Here is a 22,404-nt window from a genome sequence, read left to right on the forward strand (position 1 = left end):
CCTCCGTGACCTTGCAGACGCAGCCCCGGCCCAGGCCAGTCCGGCCTCGGAGTGTCTGCGACAGCAGCCTCTCAACTTCCAACTGTGCCCGCACAGCAAACGCCAAATGTCACCCACAAACCACTTCAGTCCTCGGTTTTCACGCAAAGACACGATAAGATCCCACAGCTGGCGCCAGTGACGGACATCGACATGTCAGGGGCTCAGCACAAACCGCCCCACATGACCTGCCTTTTGCAAGAGGTACCATCTCTCCCTGCCCCCAACCCACAGATGGGAAAACTGAGGAGGTTCGGTGGCCTGTCTGAGGCTGCCCGGCACTGTCCCCCACGACCCAAGTCCAGACACCACCAGATTTAAACACGCCTCCAAACGCGGGTTTGCGGCCCCGGCACTGAGCTCCTACATCCAATTTGAGATTCAGCCTCTGACTTATTATCTGCAAAGGGCCCGGACACGGTGGGTGGAGGTGAGGGGAGATCTGGAGGTGGCCCCCAAATCTGTGCCGTGGAAACTCCTAGGTCTCACGTAGTGGCAAAGATTCCTAGTGGCCACTGAGAAAAGACGATTGCTGCTCTTCTGAAAATAAATCCTAGCGCCCAACAGCCAACATCTTGCAGCTTTTCATCTTCACAGCAAACGGCACAAGGGAAAGCTAGCTGGGGTTTTTGCCTTTTGGGGTCTTTACTACATGGTGTGAGGTGGCACCCGTGTCACGTGAGAAGGCGGCTCTACCCCGGCTCTGGAGGAGAACACGCTTTTCCCTACGACAGGGAATGTGCACGGGGGCACGTGAGGCAGATACTCGGCCATCGGCCTGGGACAGAAGAGGCGTCCTCAGGCCACGCGTGGCCGGTGACCCAGAGCTGAATGAAGGGAGGCTTGTCGACTAGGGCTTGGTCTTCAATTTCGTGTGACAACAGAGCATTCGGGAATGAGAGTGGGGCACAGACGCTTGGGAATTTCTTCTGCTCTGCCCAGTTCTGCCCCGTGGAGACCGGCTCCTCAGAAAGCGGCCAGTGAGGAAGGACCCCGGGTGCACGACCTCGGGGGGACACCCCCACGCTCCCCGCCCTCCACCCCTCGCCACCGCCCACATACGCAGGCCTGGGTTTGCGGCCCCCGCGGCCCCCCGGGTGCTCTCCTCCCGACCCACAGTGACTGTGAGAGAGGAAAGGGGTCAACGCACTTGTCCGGGCAGCTGCGTGGGCACCTCCGGGGGCAGGCAGTTGGGCAGGGCAGCGGAGGTGGAAGCCACATGCTCCTCAAAGCTGTTGATGCGAGGCTTTTTGGTGGGCTCGGGGCTGGCTAGTGGGGTGACACTATTGCGTCTCATGAGCGGGTTAGGAGCCTTCTTTGCATCCTAAGCGAGACAAAGACAAAAGAGAGAAGGCGACAGTTACGAGGAGTGGGGCAGTAAATAAGCCAAAAACAAAAACACCAAAAAAAAAAAAAAAAAAAACCAACACCAAACAAAACACGTTTCTCTGCTTCTGGATTTTACAGACTGAGCGCGGTGACTGGCCCTGGGACCTCGGGGCTGCCATTTGGTCCTGATTCCCTGGTCGGCACGAACGAGGGATGACGTGCTGAACCCCTTTTCGGGAACATTCCAAGACACCCACTCGGACAAACGCGACGCTCGCAAAGCAGGGGAGGGCCAAGCAGCAGGACCAGCTGTGCAGACAGCCGTCCCGTGACGGCAGCTAACGAGGTCGAGGTCGGAGGAAGGGACCCAGCTGCCAGCCTCCAAGAGCACCGAGAACGGGGAAGGGGGACCTGAGCGGAGGGGACAGAGGGAGGCGGGCGGTGCTGGGCTCTCCTCGCCCGTCGCGAGCCAGCAGGTGTACAGTGGCTCCTGCTCCCCATCACCTGACACCCCGGCTTAGGGCCAGAAACGCGAGCTTCAACCCCTGCCAAGGAGACCAAAGAGGCAGAAAACCTGAGGTTTGCAGAACGGCAAGCCAGGGCCGAACGAGAGCCTTCCCAGCAAGTGACAACGCAACTGGAACCCGGGGAACCCGGGCCCGTCCCCAGGCCTGTGCCCCTACAGCCTGCAGCCCCGCGGCCTGCGTGGAGGTCTGTCTCCCTCGAGATGCTGCCCCAGCTCCGCACAGTGTCCAGGGGCCATCGGAGCCCAGCGGAGGCCCCGGCCGGCGGACAGAGTCAGGCAGGGTGTCTGGCCCTCAGCCCCACCCACGGCCGGGAGCGGGGCCGACACAGGGCCGAGGCTGGCCGTCCTCCTTTCCCTATGGCCAACCAGCCAGCCAACTGCTGGTGGAAGTTGGGATCTTCAAGCCAGAATCTTGTGGCCAAGCTTGGGAACAGGGAGGCAGGTGTCCTGCTCAGACGGGATGGTCGCCGTGGTGTGAGAGCAAGGGTCAGCAGGCGACACGCTGCGGTCTGACGGCCGGTATACAGCAAGCCCGCCGTTCCCTCCCAACCATGCCCAGGCAGCGCGCTGCTCGGCCCCTGGGGGCTCTGGCCAGGCTGCTCCCCAAGTGCAAGGCCTCCCCAGGGGAAATCGGATATGACCAAGCCTAGGGTCTCCTGATGGAGCCTTCCACATCCAGCCTCCCTCGAGTCCCTACTTCCTGAACCACAGCATCTGGCCAGCCCCGGCTCCTTTCCACAGTTTTCATCTTCCTGCTAATTCTGCGCCTCCACCCATTCCGTTTGCACCAGTAATTCTGGAACCCGAAGAAAGGAGACTTAGCTGCCCCAGAGGAACAGACAGCAGCTGTGCTAGGGTCAAGCTTGTAGGAGCAGAATGCGTCTTCTGCTCTGATACCCACTTGAGTCGAAATGGGGGAGGAAAATAGGGAAAATAAGAAAAAGAAGATGCAAGGAAGCCACATAGAAAGACATGGCAGGAATGCACGGACAGAAAGGCAGGCGGGCAGGGGAGGGTCGAGACCGGCCAACTCCACACACGCTTCTCCAGCGAGAACCCGCTGGAAGACACAGGCGCGCGGTTACAGGCAACGCAACATGGGGACCTCCCAAGGGCTTGCAGCCACTGGCCCTGTCACTCCACAGAGTCCCTCTGGGAACGGAGAACAGGATGGATGGAGGACAAGGTGGGGATGCTGGAGGGCCGGGGGCACCGAGCTCGCACTCACCTCTGACCTCTCCCGGTGCGTGCTCACGGACTCCACATTCAGGTAGATGGACTCTACGCGGCAGCCTGGGGGAGGGTGGGGACAGAGGTTGGCTTCGGGCTCCAGGGGACAGGCCGCTTCCAGCCCCGGAGACGTTAGAAGCCACCGTCCCGGAGGGTGGGGAGGGTGCAGGGTGTGACAGGGGCTGAGCCGAGGTACTCACCATAAGCGACAGGGGTCAGCTTGAGGACCGTGTGAAGGGGGCATTTCAGATAAGGCATCTCCTCTGAAAAGAAGAGAAAGGGCCTCACGGTGAGACAGGAGCCTCGAGGATGGACACCCGCAGGTCCCCAGGGACAGCTCCTTCCGTGGTGGTGGTGGCGGCACCCTCAGGGTCCAGGCCGAGCAGGAGCATCTCTGCCTCCCCCCACCCCACACACAGGCCTCTCCTGCTCAAGGCAGGTGGCCCTAGAAGCAACAGCCAGCCAAGCGAACAGAATTAAAACCAACCCCAAAAACACCCTCACACATTAGAATTTACAAAAAAAGAAAAAAAAAGGTGGGGGGGGTCATTCCTCAATTCCCCAGTTTAGGTATGAGCCCTGGGTAGACACAGGTTTAAATTTCAAGTCTTGTGAGAGTTTTCTAGGTGCTTTGTTCTTTAGAGGTGGGCTGAAAGGAAGAGCAGCCCCCAGGCCCCCCGACCCAGGGCCCCTGAGCTCCTGAGATGTGAACAGCTGAGGACTCTCGGGGCCGTTTCACGAAGCCAGCAGGTCCACTGTGCATCAGACTGAGCATCACAGGGTGCTCTGCAGACCGTCCCGAGGGCGGCCAGGAAGGCCTCTCTGCAAGCCGCCGGCCTGCGAGCTCTGGTGGGCAAGGCCTGGTCTGCAGCAACCCCAAACTCAAAGACCAGTTCCCTCCTCCGTTCTGGGGAGCCCAACTGGCTCCTAATCCCCTACCCAACCACCAAGAGGAAGCTTCAGTAGCCAGCAGCACCTGCACTCTTGTCCAGGAAGTAGGCCAAGAGGCAACGCAGGACAGCCTGATGGCAGATGACCAGCACGTTCTCCTGGCGCTCTAGCTCCATGATCACTGGCTCCAGGCGCTGGACCAGGTCCTGGTAGGACTGCAAGACAGGGATGGGGACGCTGGGTTTGGGCAGAGGCACAGGCAGGCAGGGTGGGGGCTCTGCTAGCCCAGCACGCCGCTCCTGTGGTTAGAAACCAGGGCACAGGGGTGCCCGGGTGGCTCAGTGGTCAAGCACCTGCCTTGGGCTCAGGTCATGACCCCGGGCTCCTGGGATCGAGTCTCACATCGGGCTCCCCACAGGGAGCCTCCTTCTCCCTCTGCCTGTGTCTCTGCCTCTTTCTCTGTCTCGCTCATGAATAAAATCTTTAAAAAGAAGAAAAACAAGAGGATGTGGGATCATTCATCAACAGCCGGTGGCGTTTCAGGGATGCAGCCCTCATGGGCACTGGGGGATCCCCCTCAACCAGCTTCCTAGGCAAGAGGGACTGTCCCCATGCTGGTGAGGACGTGGAGAAGCAATCCTCCAAGAGGAGCACAGAGCATCCTCTCTCCCACTACCGCATCCTGATCCTCCACACGGGGGAGGGAGGGGACGACGACCTGACACAGGCTTACAACGTGTTAACTCGGTGAAAGAGGCCAGACACAGAAGACCACGTGCTATACGACCCCATGCCCATGAAACGTCCAGAATCGGCCACTCCACGGAGACACAAACAGTCCGTGGTCACCAGGGCCCAGGGCTAGGCAGTCACAGGCTGGGGTTTCTTTTGGAGTGATAGAATGTTCTAGAATTAGCAGTGATGGTTACATGGTATCCCGAGTATACTAAACACTGCCGAACCATATACTTCAAGATGGCAAGTTTTATACTATGTGCATTTCCTCTTAATAAAATAAAGAAATTGAGAAAGAAAGGGGCAGGCCCGTGGCTCTTAAGACCACCAAGGCTCCCACGCACGCCACTCCCTCTGGGGTCCCCCCTCTTTCTCTTACTAATCAGGCCCCAGGAACGAGGGCCAGAGCCTCAGAGGAGGTCAGCGCCCTGAGCGCGAGCGAGATGGAGATGGAGACGGAGACAGCCTGCAGACAGTGGCGAGGAGCCAGCAGATGTCACCTGGTGGCCTGCACGGACCCCCCCAGAGTGCCACCCACATTCCAGCGCTCACTTGGCCAGACGGGGCTACGCGTGCCCTCAGTTTGATTCGTGCCCACGGCCTGCAGACCAATGTCACGTCTGCCGTCTGGTCTGCAGCCAAGGGAATGACCGCCCGTGACTTCAGTACAAACTCCTCAGAGGAACACGCCTCCCGCTGTTGCTCACGGGAAAATACAACTGTGCTTCTCTGGGGCCCTTTACAAGGTTCAGTCCAGGAAGCCTCGAGTCGGGGGTGAATGTGCCCGGAACAAGCGTCCGAAGGCACTGGGGGAGGCGGGATGCAAGAGCCCCTCCTGCCCACCCCGCCTCCCCGGGTCCATGCCCGGCCTGGACACACGCGGCCACACCTGCGCACGTACCTCCCCAGTGGGGTAGCGGTAGTAGTACTTGTCCTGCTCCCGCAGCGCGTACTCCTCGGGATAGGTGGCCCTGATCTCCTCATAGGTCATCTCCTCGCAGACGCCCTGGCGGGAACACGGGCGTCACCGCCAGCTGGCCCACACGGCAGGGCCTCTCACTTCGGGCAGATGGGGAGGGGAGAAGCCTCCGAGCCCTCTGGCTCCAGCCTCCGGCCTCCCACAGCCAAGGCCGGGGGGGGGGGGGGGGGGAGCCACCCCCGACCACCCCACACCGCACTCACAGCATCAATCTCGTTGAGCGCCTTCCACTGTTCGTAGGGGAGACGAAGGGCCTCTGCCGTCTGGATGGTGCTTTTCAGCTGGCTGGTCCACACCTTGAGGTCCTTCAGGTTCTGCTCCTCCACGAATTTGCTCAGGGCGTTCGCGAACTGGGAGGGCACGGGACAAGAGGGACACGCAGGCTGGGCTCAGGCTCCTGCGCCCACCCTGCGCCCCCCAGAGAAGCAGTGCAGGCCTGTCCCACACCACGTCAGGGACGTTACTCTGCCATCGTCGGAAGAGTGAGGAGCAGCCCCTGCAGGGACATGCTCCCCCAAAGCCCTGGAGACCCCCCCTCCAACCCCACACACATGCAGGGACTCCCTGCGCTCCCCCCTACCTTCCTGCCTCTGCTGGACAGACCCGAGTCCCCTCCGATCTTCCCCTGGAGGTTGTGCTCGCTCTCCCCGTGCCGACACAGGTAGATGGTGCGGGGCTGCACGTGGATGTTCATCAGGTAGTACACGATGCGGCTCTGAATGTGGTCCTGAACTCTGTTCACCAGGAACCGCCGGCCCACGTCAATCACCTTGATCAAGGAGAGGTCCCTGCACGGGAGGGCGGCCAGCTGAGCGGCAGCCCCCGGGCCCACACCCCCCGGGGGCCCCAGGCCGAGCGCACACACTCAGCCCCACCAGAACCACCATGTCGGACGTCTGGCCGAGAGCCCCGTGAGGGCACAGACTGTGTGTGTTTGCTCAGAGACTGAGAAGAAGGGTGCAGGGCGTGCTGGAAAGGCTGCTGCCTCCCAGATGGGGAGAAGAGCAAAGCAAGGGGACAGAACAGGACAGAAAGGACACAGGGACACCTGGGTGGCATCTGCCTTTGGTCCAGGCCGTGATCCCGGGGTCCCGGGATCGAGTCCCACACATCGGGCTCCCCGCAGGGAGCCTGCTTCTCCCTCTGCCTGTGTCTCTGCCTCTGGCTTTCTCATGAATAAATAAAATCTTTTTTTTTTTTTAAGATTTTATTTATTCATGAGAGACAGAGAGAGAGAGACAAGAGGCAGAGACACATGTAGAGGGAGAAGCAGGCTCCCTGAGGGGAGCCCAATATGGGACTTAATCCCGGGACCCCAGGAATGACAGCCTGGGCCAAAGGCAGGCGCTAAACCACTGAGTCATCCGGGGATCCCCAATAAATAAAATCTTTAAAAAATTAAAAAAAAAAAACCAGAAAGGAACAACAGGAGCAAGACAGCGCTCACCACACACTTTCCACACCTCGACTCAGCACCTGAGACATTTACACTGAACACATGCAATCAAGGACTTCTTTAGAAGACATTTTAAAAGGTAGTTTTTGAGAGTATTCAGGAGCAAGTGCTTTCACGGGGACAGCAAGAAAACACTAACGCAGGGGATTGGGCAATGGTCCCCTCTTAGGAATGAATTACCTGTCACATTTGTCGGGGTCGAGGGGCTGGTAGCTGGCTTCATAGCAACTGATTCTCTTCATGAAGTCGTCCATAGCTTCTGCTGAATTGCAATCTTTGTAATCCGGGCTGGAGATTTTGACTTCCTGCAACACCACAAAAAGGCAGCTGATGAATCACGCTGTGCAAGGCTTTCTGCTTAGACGAAGCGGGATTTGGGGCTTGCAAACAGGGAAAGCACAGACCAGCTCAGAATAATGATGATCCTACCCGGCATTTAAGAGGAAAAAAAGGGGGAAAAAAAAAAAAAACACCAGGGATTGAGTCATAGTCTGATGATTACATGGGGAAAGCACCCAAGGGAGACAAAGGATCCCTGCCTGGAGGGATGGAAACAGGAAACCCAGAGGATTCTAACGAACACATCTGAATGGGCCACGTTTGGGGATCAACCCAGTGGCCAGGTCGCCACCGGACCACCAACCCTCAATCCCAGCTCTGGATAGGCACCCATGAAGTTCCGCGCGGACAGTAGGTGGCCCGCTCGCAAAGGCGCACTCGGGGGTGCCAGCGGTGCCCTGCCCTGCGCGCCAGGCGGGACTCTTCCTCCCATCTGCCCTAGATGGGCAGCGCATGCTTGCAACCCGGCCCCGATCAGAGCTTCTCCCCCTGGACCACACGCCTCGGGCCTTCCTCATGTTTGCTCTCACGCAAAAGAGGTCAAGAAGGAAGGACCCCCGGACCCGCCGTCTCCTGTAAGTGAGCGACACGTCTGAGAAACAGGGCAGGTTTTAGGGACACTCAGGATTTGTTCCTGCGTGTGCTCTCTCCAACAACAAGCCATGAGACAGGCGGACACTCTCCAAAACCCCGAGTTCGCGGGGAGTTAGGGGTCCACGACACAGGGCCTCCGCCTGGGAAGACGCGGACCTTCTGCCGTCCGGGGAGGTAACCACTGCGCAGAGACGGGAGCGCACTGAATGCCGCGGCGCGGAACGCTCGCACAGGTCAGATGGCAAATCTGGTCTCGTGTGTATTTATCGGGCTGCGATGAAAAGCGATCTAAATGGCCAAATCCTTCTCTCCCTGGCACGGCCACCACAAAGAGCGCAGTGGGAAGGCCTAAGCTCCAAAGCTGCTCCAGGGCTTAAGCAGAGCCCCGGATTTCTGAACACAGAGGGGTCAGGGCAAACGACCAGATGTGTTAACAGAGCACGAGATAAGCAGGGAGCTCCCAGCCAAGCACATGGGGCCCGCTCGCTGCGGAACACCAACTGTGCAGCTGCACCCTGCTTTGCCACCAAGGGGAATGAGGACCAAACCCAAGAGACACAGCAAAACCCTCTGTTCCGATGACCGCCACGTCTGTGCTACGTCCCCGTACTTTGAGCCTCTTCCTTTGGACGTGCTGAAAACTAACCGGGCCTGATTTTCCACTAGTTGAATAGTACATACAACTCATTTCCTGACATACAAACTCATTTCTTAGAAACGCTCGTGAATATTCCCGCTGCCTTCCAAGCCAATGGATCTTCAGCAACCTCCTAAGGATGCACGTGTGGGGGATCCCTGGGTGGCTCAGCAGTTTAGCCCCTGCCTTCGGCCCAGGGTGTGATCCTGGAGACCCGGGACTGAGTCCCACGTCAGGCTCCCTGCATAGAGCTTGCTTCTCCCTCTGCCTGTGTCTCTGCCCCTCTCTCTGTGTCTCTCGTCAATAAAATCTTTAAAAAAAATAAAGACGCACGTGTGTATACAGCAAACCGGAGTGCTCCCTGTACAAGCCTCAGACCTGCTTGTCATTAGAGACATGTCTTACTCTCATGTATTTACACAGAAAATTATCTACTTGGGAAGGTGACCTGTGGTAAGGTCTTCATGGTAATGGTTTCCACTTACAATATATCGCTCTCAAGTGGCAAAATTTAAGAATCAATCAAATTAAGCTGCCAGTTACCCTCAATTTATCTGGGCAAACTCCCCCTTGGCACCGGGAGAGGAGAAGGTTACATTACAGATGCAAAAGCAGGAAGATGGTTTTCCTACCTCCAGTCTTCCCACACATGGGGGTTCTGGTTGAGGTGGCTGCGTCCTATGGCGCTTTATTGATACACGATCATTCTTACTAAGACCTTAACAGCTGAAGTGTCCACCCCACTGCCTCCTTTCCCATCTGGAGGGGGTGAGCTGCCCTTTGTCTCAAGCAGCCCCGTCCCCAGCCGGCTGCCAAGCTACCCACAGAAACTGTTTCCAGTCTCCTGCTTTATCTCTCACGTCCTGCAAAGATTGGTTTCTGCCAACGGTCTGCAAGGACCCCAGATAAAAGCCAGCCCAGGTCACAGAACATGCTTCTAAATTAAATACTGCTCTGCACCTCCCTCCTCCATGGATTCCCATTTCTCCGACAAAACCAACAAGTGGGTCAGCCAGCTCGCTCTCAGCACCCAGTTATTGCTCTGGGCCTGACCTGGTTCCCCACTTTTCTCTCACTGCCACCCTAGAGTGGGGTTCTGCGTGGTCTTACCATGATGTTCGAGGCCACAACCATAGGGTCATCGCACACAGACTCAATGAAAAACACCTGGAAGTAAAAGTAAAGCAAAAACGTAAGGACACAACAAATGTGGTTAACACAAAGGGCTGACTTGGGTGTCACTGTGATGTCATCACCAAACTGGAGGAGACAGGACCTCTTTAAAAATACCCAAACACATAAAACCAAGCACTTGCTCAATCCTACCTCCTAGTCATGGTAACCCCTGAGAGTCCCCACCAGGGAGACTCAATCTGTAAGGCAGCAAAGCAGGGGCAGCAGGAGGTAAAGATGCAGGCAAGGAGCAGCGGTGCCCCAGACACGGCAATCAGCCAGTTCCCAAGGGGTTTGTTTTCCTCACTCCTCCATGCTCCAGAGCAAGACAAGAAGTTTGGCTCACCTTGAAATCATTTTCTTTGGCAAAATGAAGGATCATGTGTCTCCTCTCTCTGGTAGTATTGGTGGCATCGAAAACCTGATAGCAAGAAAGATGGGCAGTGAGGAGAGCCCAAGTTTGAGATATATAGTATTTACCAAACCACAAGTAGGTCAGGCCTGTCACCTCCAGGTGTAAGCCAAACGAGGTTCCAGGAGAGATGGTGCCCTGCCCCCTGGGCCTCCTGCTGCCTCCAGCACTCTGGGACAGATAGGGAGCTGGGGGATGGTACTTAAACCAAATGAACAGTAGCAACACACAGGAGAGGGTGCAAGGGAAGGGACCCTGGCTACCATGGCACAGCTACCCCAGGCCCAGCCTGCCTTGGAGGGTGGTGTCCAACGGCATACAGATGAGGGGTGATCAGAGCATACCAACCAGCTGTGCCCCGGGTCTGCACCCAGTTAACCCCCTTCCTGGGTCCCTGTGCTGCACTAGCCACTTGCTTCCCTCAACTCTCAGGCCAGAGGCACTTGTCCCAGTAGAGGTGTCCCTGCAATGTCTCTTGGCACTGCTCTGGCCACTGTTCTACATTTTGCTCCCTCCAGGACACCACCCCACTACAGCACTGGAGACAGGGCTGGCAATTCCCAGACTTACTGCAATTTGGCCCCCTTCCTTCGTCAGGTAACTTTTGACGTCTCTCAAGGCAGCTAGAGCACACTGCCTGGAACACACAGAAAGAGAATGCAGGCATCAGAGCAGCGCAGCCCACGGGGGAAGCCCACGCAACCCCCCATTCATCCTAACGAACAGACTGACCGGCAATTCCACCCCTAAACCGCCAGGCTGGCCAGGGCGGCCAGGCCCAGCCCCCACACACCCAGAGGCTCTAGGGGAGGCTTGCAAGGGTGGCCACGGTCACCCTCAGGAGATGGTGCTCACGCCTGGCTGCACGCGGAAATCTCTCCGGGAGCTTTTATACATCGGCCGCCCAGGTCCTGCTCCCAGATTCTCACTGCACTATCTAGGGGAGGGCTGGCATCAGGAGCTTCCCAAGCTCCCGGGTGCGTCTAGAATGCTGTCAGGGGTTGAGCGCCACGGGACCTGGGTTTCACGACCACCCCGGGCTTAAAAGAAAAATGCTCATCAAATGTAAACAGATGATTTTACACACACATACACACACACACACACACATTTTGTTCGTCCTCGACGAGGCATCACTGCTGATCTGTATCAGCCCTCAGCTGAACTGGGCCATGGGTTGCAGATGAAGCAGCGAGCCCCAGCGAGGCCGACACGCGCCCTAGCACACTCGGAGGCCCGCCTGGGGCAGCTTCCTCTTTCTCCTAGAGAACCCGGCTTCAGGAAGCAGAGCAAACCCACGTCCAGGCTCCCGCAGCAGCTCAGGCCTTACTTGCGGACTTTCATGGCTTCCTCATTGTCAGGGCGGAAGAAGCTGTAGGAGCTATACTGCTTCACGGCCTCCCGGCGGTACTCCCCGACGTTGAACACTGCGGGGGCAAAGGCAAGGACCCTTACTGACCCCCTCTCTACCAAAGGAAGCCAAGCCAACGCATCGAAGCCAACCCAAGTAAGGTTCTGCTAAGACGCCGAGACCAGGGAGTGGACCTCCCCGCGCGGGGCTGGGAGGCCAGAGGCAGCCCCACTTCCCCAGCCCAGTGCTGCTCACGGTGGCCTGCTCTTCCAGAGCCCGTCTTCCACCGCCCCGCCTGCAGTCCAGCTGCATGGACCGTGCAAAGAGGCCACAGCACACAACTACGTGAAGGTGGGACTTAAGGGACACGGATCCCCCCAGACCATGTGGCCAGAGAAGGCATCTTTTTTTTTTTTTTTAATTTATTTATTTATTTATGATAGTCACAGAGAGAGAGAGAGAGAGAGAGGCAGAGACACAGGCAGAGGGAGAAGCAGGCTCCATGCACCAGGAGCCCGATGTGGGATTCGATCCCGGGTCTCCAGGATCGCGCCCTGGGCCAAAGGCAGGCGCTAAACCGCTGCGCCACCCAGGGATCCCCAGAGAAGGCATCTTGAAGGAGGTGTGGGGCAGTAGGAAATAAGCAGCAGGTGGGAAAACATCCCGGCACAAAGGAAGGGTATGTCCATAGGGTGGTGAGTGACACGGCCAGAGGGACCCCCTACAACCAGAGGGGGCAGGCCAGACCCAGCGGGGCCCCACAAGGCAGGTCCCAGCAGCCATTTAATCGGTTGCAGGGGTTGGCGAGCAAGACCACAGCGCTCCAGGTGACCAGCCTGGCCGTGGCACTGGCCTCACCTTTCGTGGGGACGCCAATCCAGTTGAGGTAGCGAGTCAGCTTCTTCGAGATGTACGTCTTACCCCGGGCTGGGAGGCCCACCATGACGATCACGGTGGGGGAGTTGGTCAGCTTCGGCCCACAGGCTAGGGGGAGAACAAAGAAGGGTGTGAGCGAGGAAGCAGGCACCGTGACGAACTAAATCTGTGCCCCACGATGAACTCTCAGGAATTCTGCAGCAATTCCTATTTCATTCCCACCTCAAAGCCCAGAGTCCAGTGGGGCCGAGACACCCCCCCCACACACCCCACCCCAGTTACGCATCTCCATCCTTTTTCAGGTCATGAGTGGCAGGGGCTGTCCCAACCCCAAATACCGACCCGATACCTGAGGGCCCTAAACCCAGCCAGGAACCCCATTACTAACCGCAGAGCAGAAAGCACTCTTGGGGAGAATGAGGAAGGGACTCCCCAACACCAATGGGGGTGCGTTAGTGGTAGGAAAGGTGTTTCAATAAGACAAAACATCAGGGAGAGAGGTTTTCACTGGTCTTAAGAAAGGAGCCCAAAGAACCCTGTTCTGGACACTCAATGGGCAACGTTTTCTTGGCTGGTGTCTTGCCCTTGAGATGCTAAGGTGATTCCAGCATCCTGGGGACAAGCGTGCCAGGGGCCCATTGGGGACAGGAAACCAGCTGTCTGCCCACTCCCAGCCCAGCCTGGTGCTCGCTGGCCGCCTGGTCGGTTACGTGGCGTTGCTTCCTGGCACCGGCCACGTGGTTGCAGGCAGAGCTACTGTCACTGCGCCACAGGTCTAGGCAGACGTCAGATTTAGACGTCAGATTCTGTCTCCTTCTAGGCGAGTGAGTGCCAGAAGGGGAAGGAAGGAGAGCCAGCAGGCCACTGACAGGCACCAGCTTGAAGGAGGACACCACCCCCAAGTGGGACTCCCCAACATGCTGAGCCTGTGACCATGCGACCACATGTCCAAACGCCCACCATATTATTCTAGGATCTGCCCCCTGGACCTGTGGGCTGGGGGCAAGGAGGAAGCAAATCGCACAGAGGGAGCTGTTTCTTCTTTCACATTTGAGACCATCAGTGACCTTCTCCACGCAGAGTCTGCAGGAGGACAGGCCATCAGAAGGCCAGGAGACATTTGGGAACCACAAAACCCCTTGGCTGGGAACAAACGAGTTCGTAGCAAAGAGGCATTTCCCTGCCTGGCCTAGGTACCCAAGTTGAGCAAAGAAGCGCCAGTGGGCTTTCTTGAATCCCAAGGGGCGAGAAGAGAAAAGTGCTGGCCTTCCTGAAAACCAGTGGGGCCCTAAGACACACACTCTGCATTGTGGCAGCTGCAGGTGACTCATAAGAAGACTCTTCTCACTTATGCCTGGAACCATTTACTCTGCAAGCCCTTCCCTCGAGCCACTGGCTTTCCTCTGCTCTTGCATGATGTCCCCACCATGCCACTGCTCCACGAGCATCCTAATATGCAGGCACCAACCGACTGACTCCCCCCGCAGCTGCGCCCATGTATGCAATGCTTATGATGGACTCATGCCAAGTAAGTGGAGACAGAGGCTGACCGATTTATCAAATAGGGGATCAAGGAACCCTATGCACAAATCTCTGGCAGGAGATGCTTTGGAAGGAAAAAAAAAGCCATATGGACACAGCAGAGTAAATATCTTAAGCCAAAAATTCAAGCTGAATCTCAAACCCCAATAAATCATCTCTCTCTGATTTGGCAAAGCAGAAGCGATTTTCCCTATTCCTTTGGCTTCTTGCACAAGATGCAGTGGAACCCTCGGCAGAGGTCGCAGTCGTCCCTCCACCCTGGCGCTCCTGGGACTCCGAGCAGGGAAACCTTCTGACTAAGCTCAGAGTCTGACTCTCCCTCATGGCTCCCGGCTCCTTTTGTAAACTCCCAGGTGATCTCAAGAGCCTTCACGCTATAATCATCTGCCCAGGCTGCAGCCCCACCCCCCTCTCGATTTCTTCTTCTCTGCAGATCCTTCTTAGCCCATGGAAGATGAGCACCTCTGTCCCCCTGTCACACCAGGCTCGCTGGGGCTCTGCTTTCTCCTCCTCTCCCCCAACAGCAAGGGACTGGGGGAGAGCAGGTAGGAATTTAACACAAAAGTCTCCAAAAAGTTCGTGTATGTTTCCCTTCATCTGATACAAACATTTAATATTTTAACTTCTTTTTGACCCTCCCCCCCCAAGTTTTTATACTCAGATATATTTAGATGTCAGTGTAAAGCATGTTTCAGGGGATGCGCATATGTTCACGATGTTAAAAAGCCAAAGAAGCAATTGTTGAAAGGAGCTGGGTTAACAGACTATTAACACCTTCACTGTGGTTTGCAGCAGGGAGGGGGACGGAGCTAAGGCTAAAAGCCACATCCAGGGTTAAGGCTGTCACTAGAGCAAGAACCGAGTTCTGGGAGCTCCCCCTCAACTCCCGTCATTCCATTCATTCATTCATTCATTGGCCCACGGGACACACGTGCTGGGTGACCTGGGAGCACAGCCCCTGTGCTCACAGCATCTGGTCTGGGGTGGGGAAGTGACGAAGTATGAGCAAACAAACGCACAAAGTCATTTCGGAGCGTGGTGAACGCTGCGAGGGCGCAGAACAGGTGTGTGCATGGAGCGCTGGGGCGGGTGTGGCCATGGGGGTGTTGAATTGGGGCGCCAGGGCCAGTGTCCCTGAAGAGCACCTGAGCCCAGCCCTCCATCCACAGCCAGCCACACCGGTCCATCAGCTCGCGATGCCCCCTGCCCAATGGGTGCCAGCCCCTGGGTGTCAGTGGACGCAGGAAAGTCTGCAAACGGTAACCAGGAAGCCAGCTGCCCAGGCCAGTGAGCAGCAGCCCCTGGGGTGACCTGAGTGGCCGGTCCTAAACAGTCAGTGAGACGGGCCAGGGTAACGCCCCTCACCCTTCACACAGGCTCATTCTAGGGTTCCAGCTCCAGCCCTACTCCCCAGATTAAATGACTCACTTCTCTGATAACGTGTAACCACGGACACCAGCAGGCACCCAGCAGCTGTCCTCACCCACCACACCGACACCCACAACCCACGCTCAGAAAAGAAACGAAACTATCGGAAGACACTTTGCTGTCGCTCCCCTATCTCCTGCGAGAAGCTTCCTTCTACCCAAAGGCACTGGAAACGCCAGCTTCCAGAGATGCCAAGTCACTGGCGTGCCTTTCTGCAAGCAGGTAATCATGCTTCCCGTGCTGAGTTCCGGGGAAACAAATGGAAGGGGTGTTTCAGACAGACGGACAAACTGCACACGCGGGCGGACGGGGTCAAAGCCCAGAACGTCCCAATGGGGGACTCCCCTGCCGGGGGTCTACAGGACAGTTTGCAAGAGCAAACCAAATGCTGCAGACAGAGACCCTCTGGGACGTGGCCACCTCTGCAGGGCTCCCTGGGAAGGGCTCACGTACCTGACCCCGGGGTGACAGAAGGCAGGCCCAGAACGCTCTCCTGTCCCACTGCTGGATACCAAATCGCTCAATGCTTTGCATGCAACGCTTCAACCCACGCATGTCCAACAAATGGCCCTCCTCCCCTGACATGGTCTCTGCAGGCCATAGTGAGGAACCGGGCACTTTAGTGACTCATCTGACAACCCCGGGAGGCGAGCCATAGTGCGGTGGCTGAGAGAACAGAGCGTGCAGTCGAATAAACAGCATTGGACGCACAGCCCCACCACTTCCTCGGACCTGGGCCAAGTTACTTGAGCTCTCAGCATCTTGGTTCTCTTGCCTGGGAAATGGAGGGACGCTTCATAAAGGCTCTTGGGAGGATCAACTGCAATGCAATAAGCATAAAACATGCTCCCTGCAGCATCCTCATCAGCATGAGCCATTATGGTTTCCATCATTCTAGACGTGACGAAGAGCCGCAGGTGAAGACGGGTCCCCCTACACCCGTGGCGAGGGACAGAACTGGGGCTTGCCTAGATCTTTCTCACCTGGAAGTCTTCAGGTGCGCTCTCCTAAACTATTCTCAACCGGTGGCTGACCCGAAAACAGCCCCACTGTAACACTTCCCACTTGGTTTGGGCTACCCCTAACGATTTTTTTTTCCCCAAAATCTCCCCACAAAGAACTCTAAAGTGCAGCCAGGGCAGAGAATCACTGCTAGATAAGGTTGGGAATTCTCCGGAACACCCTCCTTTCCCTTCTGTCTTCAACTTGGAATGCCACCCACGGGCTAAAGCCCCTACCGAGATGAAAATCCATCAACAGTACGTACCCTATTAGATAGACTAGAAACTCAGGTTTTGCGTGGATAGCTACCTCGCCCAAAAAAGTAGAGACTCACACACAGAGGCTCTTAACTATCAGCGCTGGTAAACTAAGCGCACAGCTGGCCTTTCCCACTAATTTACTTCCTTGTCCACGGCTTCCTTGTCAGTAAGTCCTGTCACAGTTTGCAATCGAAGGAAACTGCAGGTTTTGTAAGAAACGTTTACTACAACGTGGGTGCAGCAACAGGGCACCCAACTGATGTGCTTTAGACACAGACATCATCGTCAAACTAACCCACCTGGAGCGCTCGGTCGTTGTTTTACTGTTCCTTGTACACAAACACTAATGGTCACCATGTCATCTTTTAATTAATAAAGCTCAGAGGAATCTGCTGCAGACCTTCAATTAGGATACCAATTAGAAAGGCGGTTAACAGGTTTTAGAAGGAAGAAAATCCACCCAAGTTTCCAAGTACCATTAAAGAAGGGGAGGAAGGTGATGGGGTTGGGAAGGGAACCAGGAAAGACCCTTCAAGGAAAAATACCCTCTTCTCCCCATTCTGTCGAGAGACAAATGTGACTATGTGACCCGAGAAAGACCCCACTACTTGAAATAAGGTCATGTAATAAATACCCAGGCTGCAGATATTTTTATAAGGAAGAATGTGTCTGAGACTACACCCCAGAACCACACACAGGGATTCCAGGAGTGGGCGGGGACAGGAGACTTAATCTATCAGCTTTAGCACACACACACCCCTCCCCCATGCACACACCAAGCTCTAATGGTTCTCACAGGGATTTTAGGCAAATCTCTCATCTGCGTGTGAGACGTGCAGACTGATAACGTCTAATGGATGGGTCTCTGAAGCCCGGAGGAAGGAAGCATAGCTGCACGCTTGTGTCTCTCCGATTCACACGACTGAGCGAATGCCAGCCAATCTCAGTGTGCTCCACACCAAACCTCACGTCTCCACCGTGAACCTCGGGGCCCTTCTAAATGGGTGCACGTGGGTACACACACACCCCTACAAAAACACGTGTTTTACCTATAGAGCGAGAACCAACCTACATTTGTATGGCCAATTATAGCTTACAAAGTGCTCCATAAATACTGGTTTTATTCAAAAGCCAAGAGGGTGGGGCCGTTTCTGTGTCTTGCCGTGGCCACATCTCCCACACGACTCAGGGTACTGCCCATCCTCCCCCCAACAGGGGAATACTGTGGTCAGCCTCAGTGCAGAAAGCTACTTAAGAGTGTGTCTGAAAGGGCCGGGAGCAAGAAACAGACCTGCAGAGCCCCTGCTCGTGGCTGCCTTGCAAGGAAACCAGTTCTTAAGGCTTCTGTGGCCTCAAGAATCTGAGGTCTAGCAGAGGAGACAAGCTCGTGGAGGAGAGGCCCCCACTGTCAGGAGCACCTTGCCAAGTCCCCATCACCAGGATGACCTAGAAGCACCCCAGAGCCAGCTCACCCCGTCTCCTGTCTGGGACAGGGAGAGAGGGGGGAGGGCTGGTGATTCAGACCTGGGCAAAGCCTGAGGTGGCAAGATGTCACCATAGACTCAGCGGCCATCTCCTGAGAAACGTGGCAGCAAAGGAGGCCAGCAGGCAGCCTGGCGCTCAGGAGCCACCCCTGCCTGGAAGCCACCCTGAGGATCTGTACCCAGGATCCCCTGTGTAGTCTCAGGTAACCTGACCCCGCCTGAAGCCCAACACCCAGCACTCCACTGGCCCCATCCGGCCCCTTAGGCTCCTGGGTGGGTTACCTGGACAGCAGGTGTTGCCTTCAAACCACTGGGACCACTCTTTTACTAGGGGCCTCTCTCCGCGGCTGGGGAAGAGCTCAAGTTAAAGGTAAACCTTTCCAAAGCATTTATGGCGGATGATAGGGCAGGAAGGTGAACTGCCAGCAAAATCCAAGCACAGTGGAGTGTGGGGGGGGGGGGGGGGGGGGGGGGCGGGGAGGTGTGCTCATGCACGCAAGTGAGAAATGCTGCCAACTGTATGGTCACTGATGTGCGGACCCCTCCAAACCCAGGAGCAGAGGCCTGGTTCCCGGCCGCTCTCTTGGTACCCCCAGCATAGAAACTGAGGGTGGAGGCCGGGAGAAGGGGGCACAGGAAGGAGAAAGAAAATGCACCAAGGGAGAAGGAGGGAGCAAGCGACAGGGAAGCAAAGAGGGAGCCGACAGCAATATAAAGAGGGCTGGGCAGCTGGGGGACTCAGCGGTGCAGCGCCTGCCTTGGGCCCAGGGCGTGACCCAGGAGACCCGGTATCGAGTCCCACACTGTGCTCCCTGCAGGGACCCTGCTTCTCCCTCTGCTTGTGTCTCTGCCTCTCTCTGTGTCTCATGATAAATAAATAAAATCTTTAAAAAATAATAATAAAGACGAGTGGAGATTTCAAACCCCCAGAAAGAAGAGAAAAACTGGAGATGGAAATCCAGAGAAGGGACAGATGCATGGGCAGCGGGAGGGAGAGGCGGCGGAAACCGAGGTGGGGGGCCGGGAGGGAGAGGCTGGGCGGGGGGCACCCGCCGCGGCTCCCGGGGGACTGGGCGCCCCGGGGCCCCGCGTCCCCGCAGCCCCGCAGCAGAGGCTCCCGTCCGCCGGGCCCCCGCGCTCCGACTGTCCCGGCGCCTGTGCGCTCCCCACGCCGGCCGAGCCCAGCCGAGTCGAGCCGAGCGGAGCGGAGCAGAGCCGAGCCGAGTCGAGCCGAGCGGAGCAAAGCCGAGCCCAGCCGAGCCCCGCCAGCCGAGCCGAGTCGAGCCGAGCGGAGCAAAGCCGAGCCGAGCCGAGTCGAGCCGAGCGGAGCAAAGCCGAGCCCAGCCCAGCCCAGCCAGCCGAGCCCAGCCCAGCCCCGCCGAGCCCCGCCGAGCCGAGCCAGCCGAGCCGAGCCCTGCCAGCCGAGCCGAGTCGAGCCGAGCGGAGCAAAGCCGAGCCCAGCCCAGCCCAGCCAGCCGAGCCGAGTCGAGCCGAGCCCAGCCCAGCCCAGCCAGCCGAGCCCCGCCGAGCCGAGCCGAGCCCCAACAGCCGAGCGCAGCCGAGCCCTGCCGAGCCGAGCCGAGCCCCGCCGAGCCGAGCCGAGCCGAGCCCCGCCGAGCTGAGCGCAGCCGAGCCGAGCCGAGCCGAGCCGAGCCGAGCCGAGCCCCGCCGCGCCCCGCGGGCCGGGCCACAGCGCCCCCGACGCCGGCCGCAGGAGGCGCAGCGCCCGCCCCAGCCCCGCCGGCCGCCCGCGGGGAGGAGCGGGGAGGAGCGGCGAGCGCCCGGCCAGGCCCGCGGGGACCGCCGAGGAGGGCGGCGCCCGAGCCGGGAGCCCGCAGCCCCGCGCCCCGCCGGCGCCCGCCACACAATGGCCGGGCCGTGCACGCGGCGCGCCGCCCCCCGGCAGCCCGGCCCCGCGCGGACCCGCACTCACATCTGGGCAGCGAGGGGCGGTGGTCGACGGGGATCCAGATCTTCTGCACCCGGCTCTGCGTCAGCTCCAAGGGCATCTTCACAGCCTGCACTCGGCGGCCCTGCGCCCCCCCGCGAAGAAGTCCGGCGTGGGGAGGAGCGCGGCCTGCCGACCCCCGAAACAAAGGGGAAGGGGTGGGGGTGCGCGGGAGCTCTCCCGTGCGCCGCTTTTTGGAAACGTGCTTTGTGCTAAATGACGAACGCTCGCCGGGGGCGTGAGGCTCCACGCGCGCCGCGCCGGGAAGGGGGCCGGGGCCGGGGCTGGGGCTGGGGCTCGGGCTGCACCCGCGGCCGCCGCGGGGCCGGGCGCGTCTACGCGGGAGCCCGGGATGCTCGGAGCGCGCTGACAGCCGCGGTCGCCGGGTGCCCGCTCCGCTCCGGCGCCCCGCACGCCCGCTCGCCGCGTCTCCAGCTCTGCTAGGACGCCGCGCGCTGCGCCCGGGCTTTTTAAGAGTCGGGGCCGGCAGCTCCGCACGTCAGCCTCGGGGCGGGGCCGCATTCCTCGGGTTCCAGCCCTCTTTCACGTGGGGGGTGGGCAGGCCCGCCGGCGGCCTGCGGGCGCCCCCTGCAGGTGGGCTCCTGCGGTCCCGGGGCGGACGCACTACACTCGGCTCCGGCGAGGAGCCCCACTCGGAGCCTGCCCCTCCTGCGTCCCCTAAAGACGCCTGGCGCGGCTGCCCAGGAGCATCCCCGCAGCAGCCCTGGCAGGGACGCAGCGGCGCCGTCCATGTGGTGCGCGGATGGGCCCTGGCCGCCCCATCGCCTGGGATGCTGGTTAAAATGCATCCTGCTGACCCGGCCTCTCTGGGACGGGGACCCCAATACTCGACATTCTTAACGCGCGATCCAGGTCAGGCGCGGTGAAGTTGAAGACTCGGGCCCAGGGCTACAGATGGAAGAGGCGTTAGGGGGTTGGGGGGTGGGGGGGTCTCTGCTACCTTAGGGAGAGCCCGAGGGGGATGCCCAGAGCGCCTGTGTGGCACAGGTCTCCGGGGCGCCCCGCTTGCCAAAGCTGCTCCTTGATAATCATGCGTGTTGAGTCTCACCCGCCACGACCCCTGCACCCCCCCACCCGGGGAGGGGGCTTCCCTGGTCCTTCATCCTCAACTCGCCCGCCTTCCTAAATCCCTTAGAAACCTTGACTTGTGCTGAGCACCGTTCCCCCCACACGCAGCCCCGAGACCTGGAGCCAGCCCCCCTCCCCCGCCCCGGGGGGCTGGGCACCAGACCCGGACTGGAAAGCTGGAGCGGGGGGGGGGGGGTAGTGCAGAATGCAACGGGCCAGGCACCTTGGTCTTCGCTGTCACCTTTTACAATATTCACTGTACTGTCAACTCTGAGCAGAAGAGTGAGTCAAACTAGAGCCTGCAATGCGTCCCCTTGACTACAAAACCCCGGAATAACTATTGGGAGGTGGCCCCTGGATTATGCAAACCCCTAAAATTCAGGACGTTCACCCTGCACAGCTCGCACCTCCTCCTCGCCGTGTTTTGGGTTTGTGTGTGTCTCCAGCCTCCACGGCCCTTGGGGTTTTGCATCGGCTCGTGCGTGACACGGGACAGCCGCGTGGTCATGCCGGTGACCCCCCCCCCGCCCCCGGGAAGATCCGGGTGCTTAGAGCGGGGACTGCGGCCCGCACACTGGCCCTTAGGCAAGGGGACGGCACCGAGGGGCTGCGCTGCCCTGCAGAGGTGCACGGGGCTCCCTCCGCGACTCCAGTGCGCCTGGAAGGAAGAAGGCGGCGCTCCTGGAATCCACTCTGCAGCAGAACAGCGCGCGGAGCCTGCCACACGTCGCTCACGTCCCGCATGGCTCGGCTGGACCGCGCCCGCTCCCTGGCGGCGGCGCAGCTGCTCCGCCCCGCCCCTCCCGGGCCTCCCTCCCGGGCCTCCCTCCCTTCCCTGCACCCCAGCCCGACCCTCACTCCGGGCGCCCCCGCCCCCCCCCCGGGCCTTCCCCCTTCCCCGCACCCCAGCCGGCCCAGGGGCCGCGGGCGCCCCCCCCCCCGCCCCGGGCATCCCGACTGCGCCCCCCCCCGCCCCCCGCGGCCCTCCCCGGAGTCCCTGCTCTCTCTCTGACAGCTTTGCTGACTGTCTGGTTTCGGCGCTCGGGCAGCTGTTCAGAAACCCGAGTGCATTGCAATGGACTTG

General features: G+C 58.9%; 1 protein-coding gene across 4 annotated transcripts in view; it reads right to left on the minus strand.

Annotated features, from left to right (window-relative positions):
* The window catches only part of PFKFB3 (6-phosphofructo-2-kinase/fructose-2,6-biphosphatase 3), a 75,748-nt gene that overhangs the window by 6,972 nt on the left and 46,372 nt on the right, over nt 1-22,404 (minus strand). The window contains exons 1-14 of one of the 4 annotated variants that reach the window (XM_041765208.1): nt 20,217-20,689; nt 12,550-12,675; nt 11,671-11,767; nt 10,911-10,977; nt 10,275-10,349; nt 9,866-9,922; nt 7,366-7,490; nt 6,310-6,517; nt 5,933-6,079; nt 5,652-5,756; nt 4,101-4,230; nt 3,325-3,387; nt 3,123-3,187; nt 1,190-1,363 (exon numbers count right to left, since the gene is read on the minus strand). In XM_041765208.1, the coding sequence (XP_041621142.1) occupies nt 1,190-1,363; nt 3,123-3,187; nt 3,325-3,387; nt 4,101-4,230; nt 5,652-5,756; nt 5,933-6,079; nt 6,310-6,517; nt 7,366-7,490; nt 9,866-9,922; nt 10,275-10,349; nt 10,911-10,977; nt 11,671-11,767; nt 12,550-12,675; nt 20,217-20,292 (1,515 nt within the window). In that variant the 5' untranslated portion in view covers nt 20,293-20,689. Of the gene's footprint in view, nt 1-1,189; nt 1,364-3,122; nt 3,188-3,324; nt 3,388-4,100; nt 4,231-5,651; nt 5,757-5,932; nt 6,080-6,309; nt 6,518-7,365; nt 7,491-9,865; nt 9,923-10,274; nt 10,350-10,910; nt 10,978-11,670; nt 11,768-12,549; nt 12,676-20,216; nt 20,690-22,404 lie in introns of those variants that run through there. The other 3 variants (XM_041765210.1, XM_041765209.1, XM_041765211.1) reach the window with 3 other exon arrangements.

Source organism: Vulpes lagopus, chromosome 8 (genome assembly GCF_018345385.1).
Source record: "Vulpes lagopus strain Blue_001 chromosome 8, ASM1834538v1, whole genome shotgun sequence".
In the NCBI taxonomy this organism is placed as follows: domain Eukaryota; kingdom Metazoa; phylum Chordata; class Mammalia; order Carnivora; family Canidae; genus Vulpes; species Vulpes lagopus.